The following is a 22,176-nucleotide window of genomic DNA, read 5'->3' on the forward strand; positions in this document are numbered from 1 at the left end:
ATAGAATTGTATGTATACAAATAATATGTAATTCCTACTGTACTCCTAGCCCATTGTGGGAGGGAGAAAGGGGAGAGATGATAGAAGGTGGGCACACGTGTGTAGAAATATCCCCACTTAGCCAAGATATTCTGGGTAACATTCGGCTGAACCTACTTCAAACGATTGTTATCAGGATGAAATGGGGAAGGGATAAGCATGTGCAGTGCTTCACACTCCTTGGAGACAGGGTGGGATAGAATATAACATATGTAATAACAGATGGAAGTGTGTTTACATCGCATGCCAGATTCATGATGTGCTGCAGTGTGTATGCAGGGATGCCGCTCTATCACATATAAAGAATTCCCAGCTGCCAATTATATACAGCATGGTATAGTAGTTAAGAGCGGTGGACTCTAATCTGGTGAACCAGGTTTGTTTCCCTACTCCTCCACAGTTTCCAGTAATTCTTGGAAAGATGTGATGTTACTGATGGTGATTCCCCCCCACATCTGCCTGTCCCTGGCAACATTGATGGAGTTCATAAGGCATTGCCGTTCCAGGTGCTGAACAGGTTTATACCATACTTGTTTAGCATCAGATTTTTATTTTAATTTTTTTAAAATCAGAGAAGATAATTCTTTCAGGATAAAAAATCAGTTCTCTTTCTGCCATATCGTAAAGGGCATTTTTATTGGCTGCTTAATTATATGTCAAGTATTACCTGTGATCCATAGCTGGAATTACTGTACTTATGTCAGATTTTCTTCCCTTCTGCCCAGTGTCCCTTTTCTGAGTGTTGTTTTCCATTGAGGAACCTTCTTAAAAACAGGAAAAAGCTGTGCTTGAACTGCAAGGTTGTCAAAATGCTTTATTTCATAATTTCCTAACTTCATGGGGATCCTAAAGTTTGCTTTGTGCAGAACTCCTATAGAAAGCAAGGGAAGCTCCGGTTTCCGTTATCAACAGATTCAAGGTTAGAATTCAACAGCTGTGTGATCATTTTAGATTGTAGCATGTAGGGAAGGTAAGAGACCAAAAAGAGTTCAGGGAGGGGAAGATTCTTAGCAGAGTTTAAAGGCTCACTCTCGACTACATTAAGGAGTATATTGCAAAAAGCAGTGTATTTTATTGTTTTGGTTATTTCTTATCTAATAGATATGGCAACATTATCATTCATCCAGGCTTAATACATAGATCCATGTAATTGTTTACAGTAATAGTGATCAGTGTGAGCTGGCCAGAGTTACAGGTCCTGCTGCAGAATAATTTGCATCTGGTCTGAGGGAACTAATATTTTTATTTCCTCACCTCCATTTGGCAGGGTATTGGGGAGCTTTGTGGGCAGTCCCCAGTGGCTGCCATAGATAACTTGAGCAAATAGCAATTCATTCCTGAAGGAGGGGCAACCACAGCGGCTGGGATGGTGCAGCTGAGAAGCCTCCTCACAGGCTTCCCGGCCACTGTGGAGGGGGGGAGCCTTTCCCCCCCAAAACAAAACCATGAAAAAGGGCTCTTTTTTCCCTCATAGGGGAAAGCGGGCCTGCACCGCATAAAAAGATGGCGCAGGACTGCCACCATCCTGGCAGGCGTTCCCGGGGCAGAAGGGGTTTGGAAACAGCCTAACGGCTGCTCCGCCCCAGAACCCCCTGGGAACGCCTCCTGAGATGCCAGTTGGGAGAATCTTGGCGGGAGATCCTGCCGGTGCCCGAGCCCCGCGTTGCTGCTGCGGTTCAGGGGGGCCAGCATAAGTGGCACTACGGCAGCATCCGTGCCAGTTGGCATGGCGCGAGTGGCATGGAAGCCGGCGTAGGGGTCACGCTGCCTCCTAAAAGCATTCAGCACCCCTTCAGGAATGCACTTTAAGACACACATTGATAAGAGTGATTTCTGGGCAATGGAATGGGATCCTCATTGCTGTAAAGCTCCTCACTGTGTAAAGGCTCAGGTGTACAGCCAAATGGTGTGTTTCCACGAAGGATCTGTCCTTGACACAAGAAAAAGTAGCCATGACAAATAGGATGGTCATGTGTTTTGGTCCTGGGTCTCAGAGAAAGGTAAAACTTTTCTGGATATCAGCTACTTCCAGTGATTGTACTGCTGTTGTGAGAGATGGGCATGCTGTCTGAATGCATCTGACAAGTGCTGTCCAAATATACTAGCAGCAAGAACGACTCCATGAACACAAAAATCAGTAATGACAGAACCCATTCTCTGTGCTAACACAAATCTCTTCCTTGAAGTACTTCCTGTTCACTTCCTGGTGGGACATTTTTATCACTTGGATAAGTTAAAAGATCCCTCAAAACTAATTTCAGACATGAAACTAAAAAGTGTGTTCAGTTCTTTCTCACATTAACCTTGCCATATATGAGTAGTGTTGATGTGAGATAAAATGCAGAAGATAAATTGGATGTACATTCTACTTAGTTTTTAATTCACATTGCAGACTTTCCTGTCTAAAAAACAGCCTTAGTTTGGTAACTTTGTTACTCTGTTTATCCAACCCATCACATGTAAATGCTAGAAGGATATATTTGTAATTGCATCTGAGTTCTCAAAGAATTAATGGAGTTGCTTTATGTGTGTTTTTGGTTATAAGGTTATAAGGAACAGCAGGTTTGTAAACATGGCAGTGATGTCAGGACCTAACTCCAGTTAATCTCAGAAATATAGAAATTAAAAATGTGATGAAGTAAAACCTAATGGGTTGGATCTGGTGGTCTGTGGATGCAAGAATGCTGGATCTTTCCCATGTTCCCCTCCCCACCAGCAATCATTTCCCACTCTAGGAAGGTTTATTCAGGTTGTGAGGCTGCAGTGGGGAGGGGGTGAAATTGCCATCCCCTTTGTTAGCGGAGCTACATGGACAGAACCGGCAGAAATGGCAATTGCTCTCCCTTCTCCATCCCTGTTTCCTCAACTCACATGCAGGTCCTACAATTCCAGGAAAAATTTCCCTGGAGAAAGGGTGATGTGGAGATTTGCAACTATTAGCACTCTCCACTGAAGGATCATAGGACACAACTCAATGTATTTAGCCTGAAATGCACTCTATCCTTGCAAACCCTCTTTCTCATGTCCCAGTTCTCTGCCCTTTTCTTCCAATTTATGAGCCACTACTGAATGAATTCTCTCTGTAATCATAATCTGGTAAATTCACAGTAGCATGTGTAGCTCAGGATGGATGATCTCTTTAATCTTCTTTAAATGCAGCCACAATATGTGTGTGTGTGTTTGATCTGAATCAGGGTCACAGCTCTGGGGAAGGAGGGAGAGTCCAATCCTTCCCCCGTTCTATTTCCTGGATAGAACACCCCACCTCCCAAATTGCTGTTAGCCCAGGGTGGGGGGGGAAGTCAGATTGCCTACTGGGACTAATAGTTTAGGGATGGGACTATCCAAGAAATGGCACATGGAGGAAAGTATTATTAACAGGCTGTTATCCTAATTGGCCTCCCCACAGCTGTTTTTTAAAAGAGAATTAAAGAAGTCTGGAAATCCTATAAGAGATCTCCAGCATGACGTCCAGTTGCACCCACAGGCGAACAGTGCCTGGACTGCCCATAAACAACAGATGATCAAAAAATGTTTTGAACAATAGCAATATGTTTTGTCAAATAGACTAAAAAGATACCTGTTGCTGTCCACACGTCTGTATCCATATGTACAAAGTGAAACAGAGATGGGTACCTTTCTAGGGCTTACTGAAAAGGGTGTGTTTTACTATTGAAGTATTTATGTATATTCCCCACCCAGACAATCAGGTTTGGTGACGTTATGTACAATATTCCAGAGCTCCCTGCTGTGGTTTTTGGAGAGCTAATGTATGAACACAGGGCATAGGCATGTACTTCTCTCTTGGTGAAAACAGAGTAAATTGTTTCCATTTCACACAACAGTAGCGAGGTTTCACCAATGATGACAATGGATGCATCCAACTAAATAAAGTACATTTAAAGCCATGTATTAATTTAAGTGTCTTTCTTCTACATTCATTCCTTGTGTCAGTCCAACTACTAATCAGATATTAACTGCCAATCAAAACAAGTATTCTTAAGGGGAGGTTTATTATGATTTACTTTTTTTTACCTTTTCAAATTGTGGACCTCCATTTCTGTTTATCAACTTTCCTGTTTTAAAACTCTCTGAAGAAAAAAAATCTAAATAAACAAACAAAACCATGGGACAAGATGTTGCCTACATAATTTGCCATCTGTTTCTGGTTTCTGACAGTCTGCTAGACTCTACAGAATCTGGATAAAATTTAGTCAAAGGATTTGTTCTTTAGCTGGATATAGGTATATTTCAGAACCAGGCTGAAAGCAAACAGTATATTCAAGCATACAGAGTTTTCTTCTCCTGTCTCCCTCACCCCTTGCCCAGAAAGTGCCCTTTGCATGTGATTCTACACTACTGTCTTAATTTCTAAATCAAGTCTCTTTGATCCATGTACTTACTGTCTTAATATGGTACTAGTAAAAAAAACCATTTCTTTTTATTTAAAATATTTATATCCTGCTTTTCTCCTGATTAACAGGTTTCAAAATCTTCCTGCTTACAGTAATTGCCAGGAATGAAGGAGAGGTGAATGAGAGAAGGACTGCAAAGTGTTCTGCCTCGTAAAAGTATTAGAGAAATGATAAACTATCATACTACTAATACAATAATTATTGGCTGGTACAGAACTGATGTTTGGGCTTTTTAAGGCTGTAGGGTAAAAAAAAAAAAGACAGAACTAATGGACAGACTCTAGTACTATATGGGTCATTTGTGGAGAAAGAGGAAAATGTTATTCCCCTAGGGGAGATCACTGAAGAATATCTTCTCAGGGTGTGTTTCATAAGCTTGGGAGGATGCCTCCCAGTATAGATATTTCATTGTACAAGCGAGCCAAAATATGATGTGGAGGGAAATTTTTTTCATATTGGAGTGTGCCTTAGAAGATAACAAATAGCTCTAGTTTATGTTTATCATTACCACATAGTCTTAAGGGCATGTTTGAGATTCGGTTTTATCCCTGAAAAAAGATTAACTACAGGACAACTGCATTTACTGATGAAACAAAGCTATGTGGATGGAAGAAATATGAGTGCCAAGGAAAGAGTAAGCAATGTTTACAGACACTTATGTTAACTGCTTGGGGCATATGAAGTTTTATACTGGAAAAACAATTCAACATCTATTGCAGTATATAAAAGGCAGACATCTGTAGTTTGGGATTAAACTTCCTTAGCAGAACATGTAATTGCAGTCCTGCAAAACCAACAACTGTCTTAGTGGGTTACAAACTGGTTTTGGGGGGAGTCATGTTGTTCCTCAGACTCTTATGAGAGGTTTCACAATGAGAAGACCAGTAAATGCAGACCAGCTTCACTGAAAAACAACTCATCTTTGTTGGCCACTTAGGGTTGCCAACTCTGAGTTGGAAAATTCCTGGAGATTTGGGGATGTAGTAGAATTGCCAGCCTCCTGCTGGTGGCTGAAGATTTCCTGCTATTATAACAGATCTCCAGGTGACAGTGATCAGTTCCCCTGGAGACACTACGCCCACCATTCCAATTCCAAATCTACCCACCTGAAGAAAATGGCTGCTTTGGCAATTGGACTCTATGGCATTGAAGTCCCTCCCCTCTCCAAACCCCGCCCTCCTCAGGCTCCATGCCCAAAGTCTCCAGGTATTTCCCAACCCGGAGCTGGCAACCCTAGGGTGTAGCCTGAGGATGGTGGTGTTTTGGCAGAGAGGGACCTCAGTGGGATATAATGCCATAGAGTCTGCACTGCAAAGCAGCTATTTTCTCCAGGGGGACTGATCTCTGTTGTCTGGAGATCTGATGCACTTCCAGGACATCTCCAGGCTCCCCTGGAGGTTGGCAACCCCAGTTGGTCTTCCCCTGCAATGTGTAGCCGTAAGGGAATGTTAGTGCATGATAGTGCTGCTGAAGGTTATGCACAGGGTGATGCAAGTAAGTCTAGTTGCAGATTGCCTATTAATTCACATTAGGGTTACCAGGTCCCTCTTCACCACCAGCAGGAGATTTTTGGGGGTGGAGCCTGAGGAGGGCTGGGTTTGGGGAGTGGAGGGACTTCAATGCCATAGAGTTCAATTGCCAGAGCAGCCATTTTTCTCCAGGTGATCTGATCTCTATCGGCTGGAGATCAGTTGAATTAGCAGGAGATCTCCTGCTACTACCTGGTAGTTGGCAACCCTAATTCATATAGACAATACAAATGTGCATATGATCCTGGGATTAAGCCTGTAGATTTGTCCCACCTGGAAATATGGTGGTCCCACCTAGTCGGAAAGATGACTATGGTCATGCTGCATGTACCACTGGATAGGAAGCAAGCAAAGGCATGGCTGATAATGGGGCAGCAGCTAAGGCAAAGTCCAGGTATGACTGTGTCACAACGGCAATTTCAATTTCTGCCAGTGGTGCCACATGTTTGTGCACATGCACCAGAATACATATACTTTTTTTAAAACAAAGTTACTTAAAAATAGACATAGATAGTAAATTGGCATTTACTTCATTTGACTAAGGAGGAGGGTCACTGGATTGGTCCTTTATTCAGTACCCCATGTGCAGGACATTTAACTGGATGATCATTGACCGATTCTCAACTCAGTAATATATTTAGGGTTGCCAACCTCCAGGTGGTGGCTGGAGATCTGCTTTTACAACTGATCTCCAACTAACAGAGATCAGTTCATCTGGAGAAAATGGCTGCTTTAGCAATTGGACTCTATGGCACTGAAGTCCTTCCCCTCTCCAAACCCCGCCCTCCTCAGGTTCCGCCTTCCAAATCTCCAGGTATTTCCCAACCTGGAGCTGGCAATCCTAAATATATTCTATCACTACTGTTAGTTTATAATCATCACTAACATTAGATTTGGGATTCTAAACCATAATCAGTCAACATTAACTTGTAGTAAACTTGCGTGCTTCTTCCATCACAGGATAATTAGGTTGTCATTTGATTTGCTGGGAGAGAGTTTGTGTTCTTATTAGATTCACACATAGCTGATGTTTTAAAAAAGAGGTCTCATTCCTGTATTTTGAAAATCCTGACCCTCACATAGGTATAGTCAAAGAAGGAGAAAAGAGACAGTACCAGTTATTCATAGATCTGATTCAAGACAGCAGCAGTCATTTTGCTGCAGAACTAAGCTATAACCATGTAAGCATTTCGGTACTCCTTAACAATTAAAGATGTCCGGACTGTTCCTGTGGAGGAACACAGAGTAGCTCCTAGTTTTAGATAATAGTATATGTTTACTTACCAAAGACTGACCGGTTTTTCTTATCCAGTGATTCGTGGATTGATGTAATAGAAGCAGCAGGAGACTTCATTAAAAATTACCATATGTCTTTATAGTAAAAGTATCTTCTCATATCAAGTGTATGTGATGCATTACTTTACAAACTGAAACAGAAGGAAATTGTTTAGGTGACCAAATAGTAGAAATCCTAATTTCTCTTTCTTACGTATTTTATTATCTGAACAATATGCCTTCGACATCTTGGCAGCACTCAGCCGTAACTGTTCGAAGAGGAAATGTTGCATTTTAAATATTAACTTTAGGTTGTGGATACAAAGAAGAACATACTGTGTTGAGATTATGAGACCTAATTAGTATATGACTGCACTATCTGACGGCAGATATCCCAGCCTCTAACAGCAAGAAGATGTTTTTGGAGTTCCTAATTCTTATTCTGTTTAGCCACATTTATCAGGTTATTTAAAATCCATTGAAGCAACTCGCTGGGGCTTCATCAAAGTAATAACAGGGACGCCTAGAGGACAGTGAAGTAATATCAAGCAAGCATCGCATGTTAAAATAGGAGCAAACAGACCAATTCATCTATACGTACTCTCTCATTGGTACAATAAGTAAGTAGATCAACAGCTTCACAGAAATGAGAAACCTTGTTCCTATAGTATAAGAATGAAGTCCTATGCGCATTTATCTGGGAATAAGTGCCATTGAAGTTATGGAGACTTACATCTAAGTAAACCTGCAAAGGGCTGCTGAACCAGATTACCTTTTTTGCCTTTGGCATAGCTGCTAAAACCAATTAAGCTTCCTTTATCCACAGCGGAAGTAGCACTGGGTACCCTCTTTACATCTGAGAGCCAGTGCAGTATAGAGGTTAGAGAATGTTAGACTAGGATCTCGGGAAACCTTGTTCAGGTCCCACTCTGTCATGAAGCTCAAGAGTCCAGTATGACTTTCGTGAGTCACAGCTCACTTCTTCAGATACCTGTGACTCACGCAAGCTCATACCCTGCCAGAAATTTTGTTAGTCTTTAAGGTGCTACTGGGCTCTTGCTCTTTTCTACTGCTACAGACAGACTAACACGGCTGCCCATTGTGATCATGAAGCTCAGTGATTTTTTTCTTACAGCTCTGCAAGGGAACGGCCTAATGTCATACTTTTTAAATGAAAGCTGAGAATTCAGACAACCTGCTACACCTATTGTTACAATGGTATATCAGTATCATGATATTCTAGGGCCATTTTTTAATTAAAAGCCCTCCTGGTGGCAGGGGAAGGAGATGGTTGGTGCAGGGACAGGGTCAGGGGATGTTGCTGCTTTGTGGGCTGGGAAATGCAAATTTTCCCACGTGTACTGCAGCCATACAGGTTTTCTTGCAATCTTTCCCAGAACTTCACAACAAGGCAGGTTTCAGAAAGATCGGAGAAAAGCCGAGAAACCCCAAAAGGTGCATGGGTGGGGGGGGGGAAACCCTGGTTCCAAAAAGCATTGAACTTGGGGCAGATAATCTGTGAAGACATGGCCATGTAGTTGCCTGCTTTTCTCCACCCACGTAATTTCTTAGGGGCCTATACCTCTCTTTCAATGTCTGGAGGGAAAATTTGTGTGACGGTAGACATTTCCAAGCCATTTATCTTTACCTCTGTGTTTCCCTGTGGGCTTCTGTTTGTAAAACTCTTGAAGGTAAGCACGTTCCAGAAGAAGCTCCTTCCGACTGTTGCTGTTTGCAGCAGTGAGAGAAGAGATCCTCCCTCCCCCCGGATACAGATAACATGATTCTGTTTCAGAAGAAAGTTGCAGTCAAGAAGGTCAATTTTATTATTTACCAAAGAGTGCTTTTTGAAAGGAGGTGGTCATAAATAAAAAGGATTTCTTCACTGTTGTTACTATAGAAGTCAATATCATCCATTATGTTTAAGATGTCTGCGTTATATTTGCAGATCAAATATTAAAATTTAGTTTATGATGCAATCTAAAAAGTCTTAAAAGTATTGGTACTTTTAACAGTACAACTTTAAAGTATTGTTGCTTTCTAAGGGAAATGTTAGTGGCTCTTTTTAAACCACTGTTTCTACAATCAGAGAAAGTGGGGGAAAGGACCCAAGGAAATCACAAAGGTGCAATAGCAACATGAATGATACTCAGGGGTGGGGACTTTTCCGCACTCTTATTTTCGTCAATTGTGTGCCCAACCTGCAACGGGGGAAGGGGTCTTTTCTGAATGTGTTTTGCTCCCTGTAGTGGTCACTTCAATATATCATCACTGCATTTCCACCTCATTTCCATGCAATTTAAAGGGCAAGGCAAATAAGCTGGAGATTCAGCAATGATATATCAGAGTGGCCACTAGAGGGAGCAAAATATGTGCCGGGGGGGGGGGGAACCCCAGATGTAGTAGGGGCACACAAGCAACAAAAATAAGAATGTGGAAAAGCGCTTTAATGAGTCATCCAATAAGCCCCCCCCTTAAGAATGAATATATCAGTTATGACTTGTCTGTTGAAGGTGTTATTCATCACTGTCTGCTGGAGGGTAGGGCCATAGGGAAAAAAAGAGAATCTTCTTCTAAACACATATGCATGCATACAGATAACCCTTTTTTATCCCATCAGGTTTACAATGCATATTAGAGTCATTTTGTTTTTCAGTGATACAGACCTTGAAACACAGTTAAAAGTTCCAATGATAATTAGAATAATCTTAATTAAAAGCCAGGTAGTCATGGACATGACTTTGAGGTCCAAAATTTTGCAGGCTGCTTCTGCATTTCCCCCTTTTCAAGTTTCTCATTATCCTCAGTACAAAAGCCTCAAAATGTATTTGATCTGTTTGACTGTCTCTATGGAAACCTTGCTACACTGCATGGCGGAGACGCATTTCCCAGGCTTCCTCAGAGCTAGTCTACCCTCTGATCTTTGCTGCTCACAGATACGCCGCTTATTCGCTCTTCTCCAACATTTAAGCAATGTTTTATGAATACTAATGAAAAAGAGCCAAGCCCACATTTAAAAAGGAGAGCAAGGTAAAACAGTAAAATGAGACGAGTGCTTCATGAATCTGATTAAGTCAGCTCTGATAATTATGCCGGAATAGACTTCTTTAGTCTTTAAAATGCTGTTGGACCCCTGTTCAGTTTTGCTACTATGGACTAACACAGCTTCCCATCAGGTCGGGAAAGGGCGGACTAAAATCAGACAAACAAACAAACAAATAAATTATGTCACTCCCTTCCATTTTATGATCACTTCTGCCTCCTGCAGCAGCCATTTTGTGGTTGAACCCACCACCCTGTGAATTCCAAAGGGGCCTACAGGCTCAAAAAGGTTGAGGACCCCCTGCTCTAAATACCTACACTGTCATTGGTTCTTGTAGGTTATCCGGGCTGTGTGACCGTGGTCTTGGTATTTGGTCACACAGCCCGGATAACCTACAAGAACCAATGAACTCTGACCGTGAAAGCCTTCGACAGTACCTACACTGTCAGTTAAACAGGGCATGCATGCACCTGTTTGTGGCTTAAGGTCATACCACCACTTTTGAGTTGTTTCTGCTCTGTCTAGGGTGGCCAACCTCCAGGTGGTGGCTGGAGATCTCCCACTATTACAACTGATCTCCAGGTGGCAGAGATCAGTTCACCTGGAGAAAATGGCTGCTTTGTAAGGTGGACTCTATGGCATTATACCCCATTGAAGTTCCTCCTCAAACGCCACCATCCTCAGCCCCCCCTCCTCCAGATCTCCGGGTATTTCCCAACCTGGAGCTGGCAACTCTATGCATTAGCGCTAAAATTTGTTTTCTTTGCTCTTCAGTCCACGTCCCTCTCTTTGGCACAGGCCTGCATACTCTGACCCTCCAAGCAGAACACAGCCCACCAATCCTATAAGCTGACTCATCAGGGACTTGACAACCCTTGTTTTTGATGCTTGGCATAGACTGCAAAATGGGGATTGTCAAGCATGTTTCAGGCCTTAGTACATTGCCGAAAGGCCCCTGAATTATGCAAATCTTGCTTTATGGTGTCACAAACAATATGCTCCTAAATGACAAAGAAGACATCCTTATCTGTATAGCTTCTTGACCTTGATCCCCAACGAGATCCCCAATCCATGTTCCTATAAAGTAATTGTCATGCCAGAAGGTGGCTATTTATATTATAGCTGTCAGATGAAATCAGCTTCAAGTCATGTGAAACCGTAAAGAAAGAAAAGCTTAGGATGTTGTTTCATTTCCCCCCCCACTTGGATCTGCTTTATCAACAGTAGTCAGTGTTGCCAAAGCCTGACAAAGTTATCTACATTTTGTGGGAAGGATTACTTTTCATTAAGACCTTGAGCACATGGAAGGCGTTAAGCTAGATTATAGCCAGAATCCCTAATGTGAAAAACCAGAGCTATCAGCAGGAACCATTAAGCCGTACAAGTGTTCATGCAACTCTGTTAGAAGAAATTTCTGTGCTGGCATATGATGCCCAGTGGAAAACCTTAATCTGTGTTTTTTTCATGCAAAACCAGATTTTGGAATCTATTATAAAGGGTTCCATGTTGTTCAAATTTGAAATCCTGATATGATATTAAGAATATACACTTCGTCCATCACAGGATAATTAGGTTGTTACTTGTTTTGCTGGGAGAGTGTTCATGTTCTTATTAGATTCACACATAGCTGAAATGTACCCCCTGCAATTCTATTTTTTTTCCAGGGCAAAATCAAAGGCAGGGACTAAACAGATGCATCTTTTCAATACAGAATTATAGAACACACAGGGATGTTCAAAATCCAGGGGGAAGAAAGGAAAACATAAATGGTAAGGAGGTTTTTAGATTGCTTGGTGGAATAGGCAGTGTGTGTAACGTGCTGTCAAGTGCAGCCAATTTATGGCAACCCCATTAGGGTTTTCAAAGCAAGTAATGAAGCAGAGGTTGTTTGTCACTGCCTTCCTCTGCAAAATCTTCCTTTGTGGTTTCCCCTGGGATCTGACAAGCTCAGGCTATACTATACCATTCCACATCCCTACAGGTACACATACAAACAGATAAAAGAAAAAAAAGTTGGAGGGTGCAGGACCATCGCCCAGTTGGAAAGAAAAACTTGTTCTACTAATCACAGCTGATGGGAAGAGCCTGGTAGGCAAAACTCCCAGAAGTAAAGTACAAATCAGGATGTTACACAGTATTACGTGTGGACTGTATAAGCCACTAGTACTACCAGAGCAAATGTTGCCAAAAATAGGATAGTGCAGCCATACCTTAGGCAGGTACAGGGCTTAGTAGGAGAGCATCTGTTTGACATGCAGAAGGTCGCTGGTTCAACCCTTGGCATCTCCAGTTAAAAGTATCAAGTATTAGATGATGTGGAAGACCTCTGTCTGAGACCCTGGAGAGCTGCTACCTGTCTGAGTAGACAATTCCTGACCTTGATGGACCAGTGGTCTGATTCAGTATAAGGCAGCTTCATTGGTTCATCTGAGTGCTATGGAGTCCCCTGCACTGCAGAATTCTTAAACTTTGCATGTTGGGTTGTTGTTTTTCCCTGCATTTGATGCCTTTTGTGATTTTTCAGGTCAGAGGCTTCGAAGGTCCAGCTTCCGATACCAGGCAGCCTCGAACAGAAGGCCAGCCCAGCAGTGAATGGGCAATACTCCTCATCGGTTGTTCATCAAGACAGAAGTTCACCCACTGGTGGAGCAGGAGTATCAGAGAATGGTATGGAGAATGTGTGTAAATGTGGCACCATCCCTTGACACTCACTTCATTCTTGACACAAACCTCTCAATGCCAATGGCAAAGGGTCTGAAGACAGAAAAGCCCAATGACACTCTCTTGAATGTATTTTTAATAGTCTCATCTAGAGGATAACAAAAGAAATAGCGTCCCTATGGAGGCTATTTTAAATGGCTCCCTGTGGCCACTATCTCTACCAGACAAGCTGTCCACATAGCATACTTATCATGTGGTTGAGCTACTGTGCTTGCCCATGAAAAGGCAGCCATATCGGGGGGTGTCTGTTGAGAGCGGCCTCCAAAAGACAGCCATTCCATGAGTAAAAGCTTTCTAACACTTGACAGAATTGTCTTTGCAGAGAGACTTAATTGGAACAATTTAATTCTAGTGCATTTCTTCCAGCTCGTTAATATGATATGTTACTTTTCTTCAAACCTTGGCTCTGAATTTCAAGCACTGCCTGCTCTGGGAAAACATTTAACAGTAATTTTCCATATGGAAAAATCACATTGCCCTCCTGCATTTCCATCTCTGAAATGGCTGGAAAGCATTTTGTACATGCTGCATCATCCATGGCCATAAACAGCGTGGTCTGTGGGTAGTCTGCATGAAATGTAGTGCGAAATCCTACTAATGCCTGCAGGTTTGCCAGGCATGCCTCAGATCAGTGTTTTTCCAGATCTGTGTAAAGGCTTTTAACACCCCTACATCTCTCTCTCTTTCTGTGCCTCTCTCTCACCCTTTCTGCTCTATTCCCATGTAACCTGCAAATGTCTTGATCTGCCACAAAAAGAACAGATGGCCGCTGGCACAAAGACCTTCTACCCTTTTTTTTATATTCAGGAATTTTAGAAAGCTCGTGTGAGACAGCAGCTGAGTAGCCATAGCCTGAATTTATATTTGCAAACCTGGATATGGGAGTTATGTGCCACTTTTTTTTTTTTTTGCTGGAGGATAGGGGACAGCCCCACATATAGTGCTTCCCTTGATGTGGCCCAGTTATACCTCATGCTTGCTTGGAATGCAGCGGGATTTATGAAAGGGAAGGGATAAATAGTAAGAGGAGCTGGTTTACAGAAAAGTAGGGAACCATGTACTATATGGTGGGGTCTCACACCTCTCTGACTCATCGGAGCGGCTTTTAGGAACACCCTCTGAGATTTGGGGGAGGGGGGACATACAGCTGCTCAGTGTAGAGAGTAATGGGTTGGATCCAGACTAAATTTTACGACAGTAGAGTGGATCTTTCCTGCCTTCCCTCTGTCTACTGCAGCCCTCTGATCTCCGTGAAATGCTATTCCTGGGGGACAGGGGATTCTGAGAAACAACATGAGGGGAGTCCGGACTAAGAAGTGGATGCACTCTGTCACTCTATAATTCCACATGCCCAGGAGCCAAACTTTTGATCCAACTCTACTGACAAATAATTATTTTTATTTATTTACCTCATTTATAGCACACCTTTCTCACTGAGGCTCAAGGAATATTATAAATCTAGAAAATGTCAGTTATACAGCATATTGATCCTTATGACTCATAAATGAAGATCAATTTTAGTTGAACCTGTAGTTGGTGTGTGTGTGTGTGTAGAAAATGTTTTGTCTGTTTTTACTTTGTTGTAGAAGAAGAGATTTTTTTTACCGAAAGAACATAATATCAAGTGTGTAGCCATTAATGTGTTGGAGACTTCATTGCTTTACAGCAGTGCCCTCTGCTGGGCAGAATACAATGTGTTCACCTTTCTCACACCATTCTCCACAAAATAAGCATAGAAACACATGAGAATCTCTACATGTAACTTGGCCATCAGAAATACTATCACAGCTCTCTCTTTTATAAAATGCTGAGGACACAGTGGCACCAGATTGCTGGTACACCACATATTTCAGTAGGCCTTATTTCAAAACAAGATAGCTGAATCTCTCTCTGTCTGATCAGCGTGCCGGAAAATGGCAGAGTACTGTTGTTCCTAACCGTTGCTTGACAGCCGTCTTCTACTTCTTTTACACCTCTTGCACAAACAATTCTGCTTTAACGCCTTGGTGTTTCACTGATTTCTTTTCAATCTGCCTTCCTGACTGGGCCATCTTACTGCCTCTTTTACTTCACACAGAATAGTTTTTGAACAACAGCATTGAGTGCCCTTTAAATGCCCTTCCCTTTGAAAAAAAAATAGTGGGTGGAGGATTGAACTAGTTTTTAAACCAAGAGTATAGGATGTCCTGAACGTGAACTCCAAATTTCATGGCTCCGTGTGAACGTTAAAGAGAGACAGGCAAGCAAAGAACAGTAATTCCAAACAGACAGGTTAAGCAAGAGACCTGCTTTTGCTCAGCCATGTATTAAATAGCTGTAATACAACTGATAACTGATGAAAATCATTCTTGAAGCATATGACAGAGGTTATCCTTTTTTGAGAAGAAGGCTGTAGCTGAAAAATTTAGCAAATTGTTGCAACTGCGGCAACTTTTCCACGGCTGCTAGTCCGTGAGGAAATTCATGTCTATAAAGCAGGCAATTACCTAAGTGCCTCATTCTGTCTTTCTTTCCCTCGGGAATGCACTGACAACGTATAATTCAAATGCCTTTCCCTAAAGCTACTGCTTTCTTCTCTTTTCTAAATATGCAAGCTTCTACTACATGTTCTTCACCCACATTTGGGAGGGAAAATAAGCAAATTTGTGCTATTGTATTGAGCTCTAATTAACAGTCCATGTTTACATAAATTCAACATTCAGGGACTAAAATTACATAAATTGGGGAGGGGGAGATTTGTGAAATGCTCAGATTTCATGCTATGGGAAGGTTCCATTTTATAATAAAATTTCAGAAAGGTTGACCTCTATGAAAAGTGGAGGGGAAAATATAACAGAGCACAGGGATAGGCTCTGCTGATCATGAGCGATCTATATAAGTGCAAAATGAAGAAAGCCCCTCCACAACCAAGGGAAGCCTTTCCAGATTCTTACTGGTTTGTCTGTGTGTAATAGAGTCACCTCCATGGTACTGAGTGGGAACTGTACTTTTGTGCCAGGTAGATTTATGTGAAGTGTTCTTAAACAAGAAAGTAAGAAGCAGCAAAGCCATTATTTAGGCAACGCTTCTGTATACTCTGCCATCACATTAAAAAGTCCTTCACGGCCTTGGTCCCTTGTATCTGCAAGGGGAACCTCTCCCCCTGTGCTCCGCCATGATAGCTTCATTCGTCTCAGCAGAGCTTTCTGCAGGTGCCAACTTGCAAATGGGCAAAATCAAAAACTATATATTTTTGAACACAAGCCAACATGGTGTAGTGGTTAAGAGCGGTGGTTTGGAGTGGTGGATTCTGATCTGGAGAACCAGATTTGATTCCCCACTCCTCCACATGAGCGGCGGAGGCTAATCTGGTGAACTGGATTTGTTTCCCCACTCTTCCACACGAAGCCTGCTGGGTGACCTTGGGCTAGTCACAGATCTCTTAGAGCTCTCTCAGCCCCACCTACCTCACAGGGTGTCTGTTGTGGGGAGGGGAACGTGATTGTAAGCTGCTTTGATTCTTCCTTAAGTGGTAGAGAAAGTTGGCATATAAAAACCAACTCCTCCTCCTCCTTCTTCTTCTATATGCTTTCTCCATTGTGGCCCACACCTTATGCTTCAGAAGCTCAGGAAGCCTCCCACTCTTCTGGCTTTCCACCAACTTAATTATTGAAAAATCCTTTCTTGAAGATAACAGGATTGTACTGTAATGGTTCAGAAAGATACTTGGGTACAGGGTTAGGGACTGTGGTATGTACTACAGTGTATACTTCGTACTGCCTATTGTTGTAAGTAGGATCTGACTACATAATTTTTGCATTGTTTAACATGTCATATTGATATTTATGCCTTGCTTCAGTTCTGTTTCAGATTTCTGGTTGGTTCCAGGTTTCTATAATCCAAATCCTATTGCATTGTTTATTGAATGTCTCGTCCTGTTGGTTGTATTGATATACTTTGTGTAATCCACTATGTGTCCCAGTGAAAAAGGTGGACTATAAATAAGTAGAAAAAAATAAAATAAATAGTAATGAATGGACTGAACATTTCAACAAACCATTCATTTAAAATTCCCATGTGATCTTGCTTAAAGTCAAATCTCATTTACATAGCTATCAATTGAAGAAGGTGTTATGGCATATGCTGTCAAATTTTAGGTAAAGGCTGTTCTTTTTTCCCCAGTGGAAGATCAGATGTTTCGTTCCGTGGAAGGCCAGGCAGCATCTGATGAGGAGGAAGAGAAAGGCACTGGGGACAAGCCCTCCCAGGCGGCTGAAGTGAAAAAACTCCTAGCCAGACTTCCCTGCTGTAGTAGTGGGTAAGTCTCTGTAAAAGACTTGCACATGTATGAATTTTAACATATTTTTGTCAACCTCTCTCAAATGCTACGGTGGGGCTTAGCAAAAAGCTGCTTTATTTGAGTCACCTTCAAATAAGATGCAATGCAGTTGTGTAGAATACAAAAGGCAGTAGTACCTTGGTGACTGTCTCCACTAATTACCACAGAGAATACTTGTGAATAAAGTCAACCTGGTCTAGTTTTGCCTGTCTATCACTCATGGTCCTAAGAGTGGTCTGAATTCACTCTGAATAAATTGATTACTCTCTTGGTTGACTATTGTTTTTGACTGGTCTCTCTTTGTAACCCCTCTCCTTTCAACTCTCTGCAGCTTTGAGCATGAATACATCTGCTTCATGATTCAAGCCCTCCATGCATTTTATGAAGTGAGCTTTAACTCACAAAAACTTTTGGAATCAATACAGATGAACTTTCAGGTTCCACTGGGCTCCTGTTTTATTTTGCTGATCCAGAAAGGAGAGTGATGCTTCCCCCATGGCCTTCTCCAGTGCTCAGATGTACTATGCTGATTTAATGTCAGGAGCAAGAGCCAAAGGTTGACATTCTAGACAGTGTGTCAGCTCATCAGGGGACAATTGTGGATGCCACTCAAGTGGTCTTTGAAGTTTCTGTGGGGAGTTCCTAGTACAACGGAACAGGCAAGCTGATTTTGAACTTGATAAGCAGCTTGCCACATATGACTGACTGCTGTAGAAACTCCACTTACGGTATTTTGTTGCCCATGCATCTAGGATGGCAATCAGAAACAAAAATCAATGAGGAAATTATTTTAGAAACACACCGTTTATTATTAGTGCCAAATGCCATATTATTCAGCCATTTTTAACAAATGACCCAATTCTCATGATTCCAAGATAGGGGAGGGGGGGACTTCCATAAGTAATAGAGCCATATTTTCATTTCTTCCCTGCACTCCTGCACCAGGTGTCCCATATTTTTTTTATATAGAGGAATGGAGTTTGAGTGCAAGGATGCCTGGTCTAATCTAGCAAGATTTGAGTCCAGTAGCACCTTAAAGCCCAGAAACATTCCCAAAGTATAAGCTGGCAAAGGAGCTTTGACTCTCAGAACCTCGCATCCTGGAAATCTTGTTGGTTTTTAAGGTGCTACTGGACTCGAATCTTATTGGTCTAATCCTGATATCTTTTCCTGTGGCTTGGAAAAGGCCATCTGTCTCTAGGTTAAGGTGACAAAGTCATGCGGATCTTCCTTCCCACAGATGCGATGACCCTGTGGTGAAGAAGCTGATGTCCTATTTTGGTATCAACAGCAGGGAGGAGAACACCGTTGTGGAACTAGTCAAGAGACTCTCAAAGCTAATGGAAGAGCTTGAGACCAAAGAGAAAGAAGTGAAAAAACTGGAAATAAATATGGAAGAGGTAAATTCTTTGGCGCTGTGCCTCCTTTAAATAAAATCTAGTGGGTCAATTGCACAGAGTCAGATCCAAAGAGACCCATGTGCATAATTGCTGCTGGGCTCATGGTTTGGTTTCATTATCGCTGCTCTGTAAGTTGTCAGAAATCACTTCCACGGTCTCTTCGCAGGGCTACTTTCAGCTGGAAAGGAGGGCTCAGGAGCCTTGATGTGCCGATGGATTTATCTGTATAGTCCTTTGGTCCAGTGGTACTGCCCCGTCAGCCCCTGGACAGAGGCTTAGTCTGATTTAGAATAATCTTGTCATAGTTCAAATACTCTCTGTTTCTGACTATGCCTTTCTCAGCATGCCTCTGTAACACTCATCCTCTTGTGCTATATGCCATATCTCGCTGGCTGCAAGGTAGGATCGAAGCCCTCTGAAGTGCCATTGTTTATATTTCAGACATGTACTTGTAAGTAGAGAACTATAGTTTGTATTCTGCAAGTTTGCTTTCCTTGCCCTACGCTGTAAGTCCTCCTGTGATGGATGGGAGGCTGCCCTGCCCCTGAAGGGGAAAACAGCACTCAGCTGAGCCTATGGGTGTGCTTCTCCAGCATCCAATCACCTTTCAGAGGATGGATAGACTATTGGAGGGAAGCACAGCAGCAGTCTTAGTTTAGATCTGCTTCCGGAAGCATACAGTCATAGTTCAGATCTGCCTCAGAGAGAGTGCAGTGGTAGTTTTGGGTCTGCCTCAGCAAAAGAGTAGACACTTTGAAGGGTAGCTCTGCCTGGTAGCATGGCAGAATGATTTAACTCTATCTCTGGGAGAGAATACAATACCCGATTGTTAGGCCTGTCTCTGGTGATGAGTAGACCGTGTGCCATGGACTCTTGAGAAAGGGCAGACTGGTGTGGGTGGAATCCTGGTGTGTGTGAAAGTAAAAGCCTGTTTTTACCTGAAAGTGTTAAAGAAAATTTAAACCACACTCTGAAGCATAACTAGCTTAAATTTATGTGCCTCGGTCAGGTTTCTCCTTTGACTACCAGAAGACTTATGCTGCTGATCAGTTCTTTGAAACAAGCCTGTAAATAAATAAATCTTCTTTGTTATTTACATAGCACTCCTGCCTCAGTAATCTCCGTGTTCTAGGTGCTTACCACAAAACTTACCTCATGGCAGCAAACTCAAAGCCTTTACACTTGCTACCTTAAGAACATCTGGTAACTGAGGGGAAGGTTTACAGTTTGAAAACAAACTTGGTTCCCCAAACAGGCTATCTGGGTCTGCTAAGTTGGTAGGAAAAGCCTGTCACATCTCCCTTTCCTCACCCAATGGTTGTTAAACGCATCTACAAGGAAGTCCCATGCATGTGTGGCATGTTTGCTTTGAGACTTTCTGAAAACCACTGCTTTGAAATTTCTTGTCTACCACTACAAATTCCTGCTTCCCTTTCTCACAACACTACAAATTCCTGCTTCCCTTTCTCCCAAGCATGCAAAATGTACACGACCTACTATGGCATCCTGTCTGCCCTGATTATTTGCAAGTCCCAGACTGTGTGTATACTGAATTTCAAGTTTCTGGTGTGGAAATATTATAATGATATTGCTGTCCCTATTATTAAGTACCAAGCATCTTTGAATCTCTGACTCATCCAAGGCTTGGGCAGAAATGGCCGCCTACCCCTTTATAAATGATACATAAACCATTTTAGTGAAGATAGTATTACTGTCATTTTCTGTAGGTGAAATTGGATCTAATTGCGCTACGGTGTGTCTTATTTGTACGGTCAAATAACAGCTTAAAAAGACAGTTAAAAAAGCAGAACAAAACAAAAGTCTCTTCAGCCATAGGCAGGTCAAGAGTAATAACCACACATGTGGATCAATAGCCGATCCAATCTAAAAGTACAAAGGCCAGGAGATGAAAAAGGCTGTTAACTCTGATTCGTTTGAAAGCGTGTCCCAATACTCAGCACCTGTAAATTCATAAGGCCATCTTCCAAAGGAAGTTTAATGAAGGTGTCAACTCCTCAATGATATATTGAAGAAAACACAAGTAAATTTTAAAAACAAGTTGATATTTTCCCAAGTCCAATGCTACAAACAAATTCTGATGATATAGATGCTATCACATGACTTTTGCTGGACTAACTAATCAAAAAGTAGGGTGACTTTCACCCACCAAGAAAAGCACCTTTTCTTCATATAGGCAGTTAGTCAGAAACGTTTGTTTACTTGCAAATTGCCCATTCAGTTTTCAACTGCATGAATTGCGTTTTGCAAGGAGCCACTATCTGTATTTTTAAAAGATAACAGAGTCATATTAGAACACACAGTTGGGCTGCAGTCTGGAAAACCACATAACTAACTTTGAGGAAGTCTTGTAATTATTTTGATATTCCTGCTATTAGGTACCAAGCGTTGCAGAATCAACAGTCTGCCCAGTAGGGCTGCTGACTTTTTGCTGCTAACCACTGCTCCTAGCACTAGATTGCTAAGGGTCTTTGCAATTTGTGAGAAGGGAGAGGGGAATCAGCAGTCTCATTAGACATGTCCCATCCTTTGGTGCACCCTAAGGAACTTTCTGGATTATTGGTTCTTGTAGGTTATCCGGGCTGTGTAACCGTGGTCTTGGTATTTTCTTTCCTGACGTTTCGCCAGCAGCTGTGGCAGGCATCTTCAGAGGAGTAACACTGAAGGACAGTGTCTCTCTGTCCTTCAGTGTTACTCCTCTGAAGATGCCTGCCACAGCTGCTGGCGAAACGTCAGGAAAGAAAATACCAAGACCACGGTTACGCAGCCCGGATAACCTACAAGAACCAATGAATTCTGACTGTGAAATCCTTCGACAATATTTTCTGGATTATAATTCTAGACAGTACCAAATCTTTAATAACAATCATATAACTAGTAGCCAAGTATGGCCCCATGCAGATCAGAACATCCACAAAGGGGGAAGGGCTCACAGGGCTAAGACAGGTCTGCAGAAAATACAAAAATATGATGTTAAAAAGAGGGGTTATTTTTCAAAACCCCAAAACACATATCACCCATTCAAAACAGCTGCTTAACAGCAGAGATTTTACAAGAACACCTTGTGAGATCTTGGCCACCATTTTGGGTTGTCAAGGCAACCTCATCACAACAACAAAGCATTCTTCATTATAAAGCATTGCTTTACCAACCCTGAAAAACATGGTGGTGGCAGCAATAGCAGCAAGGAGGAGAGTGGATGGAGGGAAAGCAGGAGCAAAGACAGCTGTTGGGGGGGGGGAGAAAATGGCCCAAGTGCCAGTGGCAAGGGGAAGCAAGAACCGGATGAAATGGGCATAGAGTTTAAATAATTAGATAGATTAGAGAGCAGGGACGAGTAGAAATCAGTGTACAGGTGGGTGAGGGGAAGGAAACCAGAACCAGAGGGAGGGAGGGTGGTTGAGGAGGTAGAACCAGA

The 22,176-nt window shown here is 42.2% G+C and overlaps 1 protein-coding gene across 2 annotated transcripts in view; it reads left to right on the forward strand.

Moving 5' to 3' along the window:
* Positions 1-22,176, forward strand: part of EFCC1 (EF-hand and coiled-coil domain containing 1) — a 76,644-nt gene that overhangs the window by 39,209 nt on the left and 15,259 nt on the right. For both annotated transcript variants that reach the window (XM_056861621.1, XM_056861627.1), the window contains exons 3-5: positions 12,826-12,968; positions 17,184-17,319; positions 18,581-18,740. In XM_056861621.1, the coding sequence (XP_056717599.1) occupies positions 12,826-12,968; positions 17,184-17,319; positions 18,581-18,740 (439 nt within the window). The remainder of the gene's footprint in view (positions 1-12,825; positions 12,969-17,183; positions 17,320-18,580; positions 18,741-22,176) is intronic.

Source organism: Euleptes europaea, chromosome 1 (genome assembly GCF_029931775.1).
Source record: "Euleptes europaea isolate rEulEur1 chromosome 1, rEulEur1.hap1, whole genome shotgun sequence".
NCBI lineage: Eukaryota > Metazoa > Chordata > Lepidosauria > Squamata > Sphaerodactylidae > Euleptes > Euleptes europaea.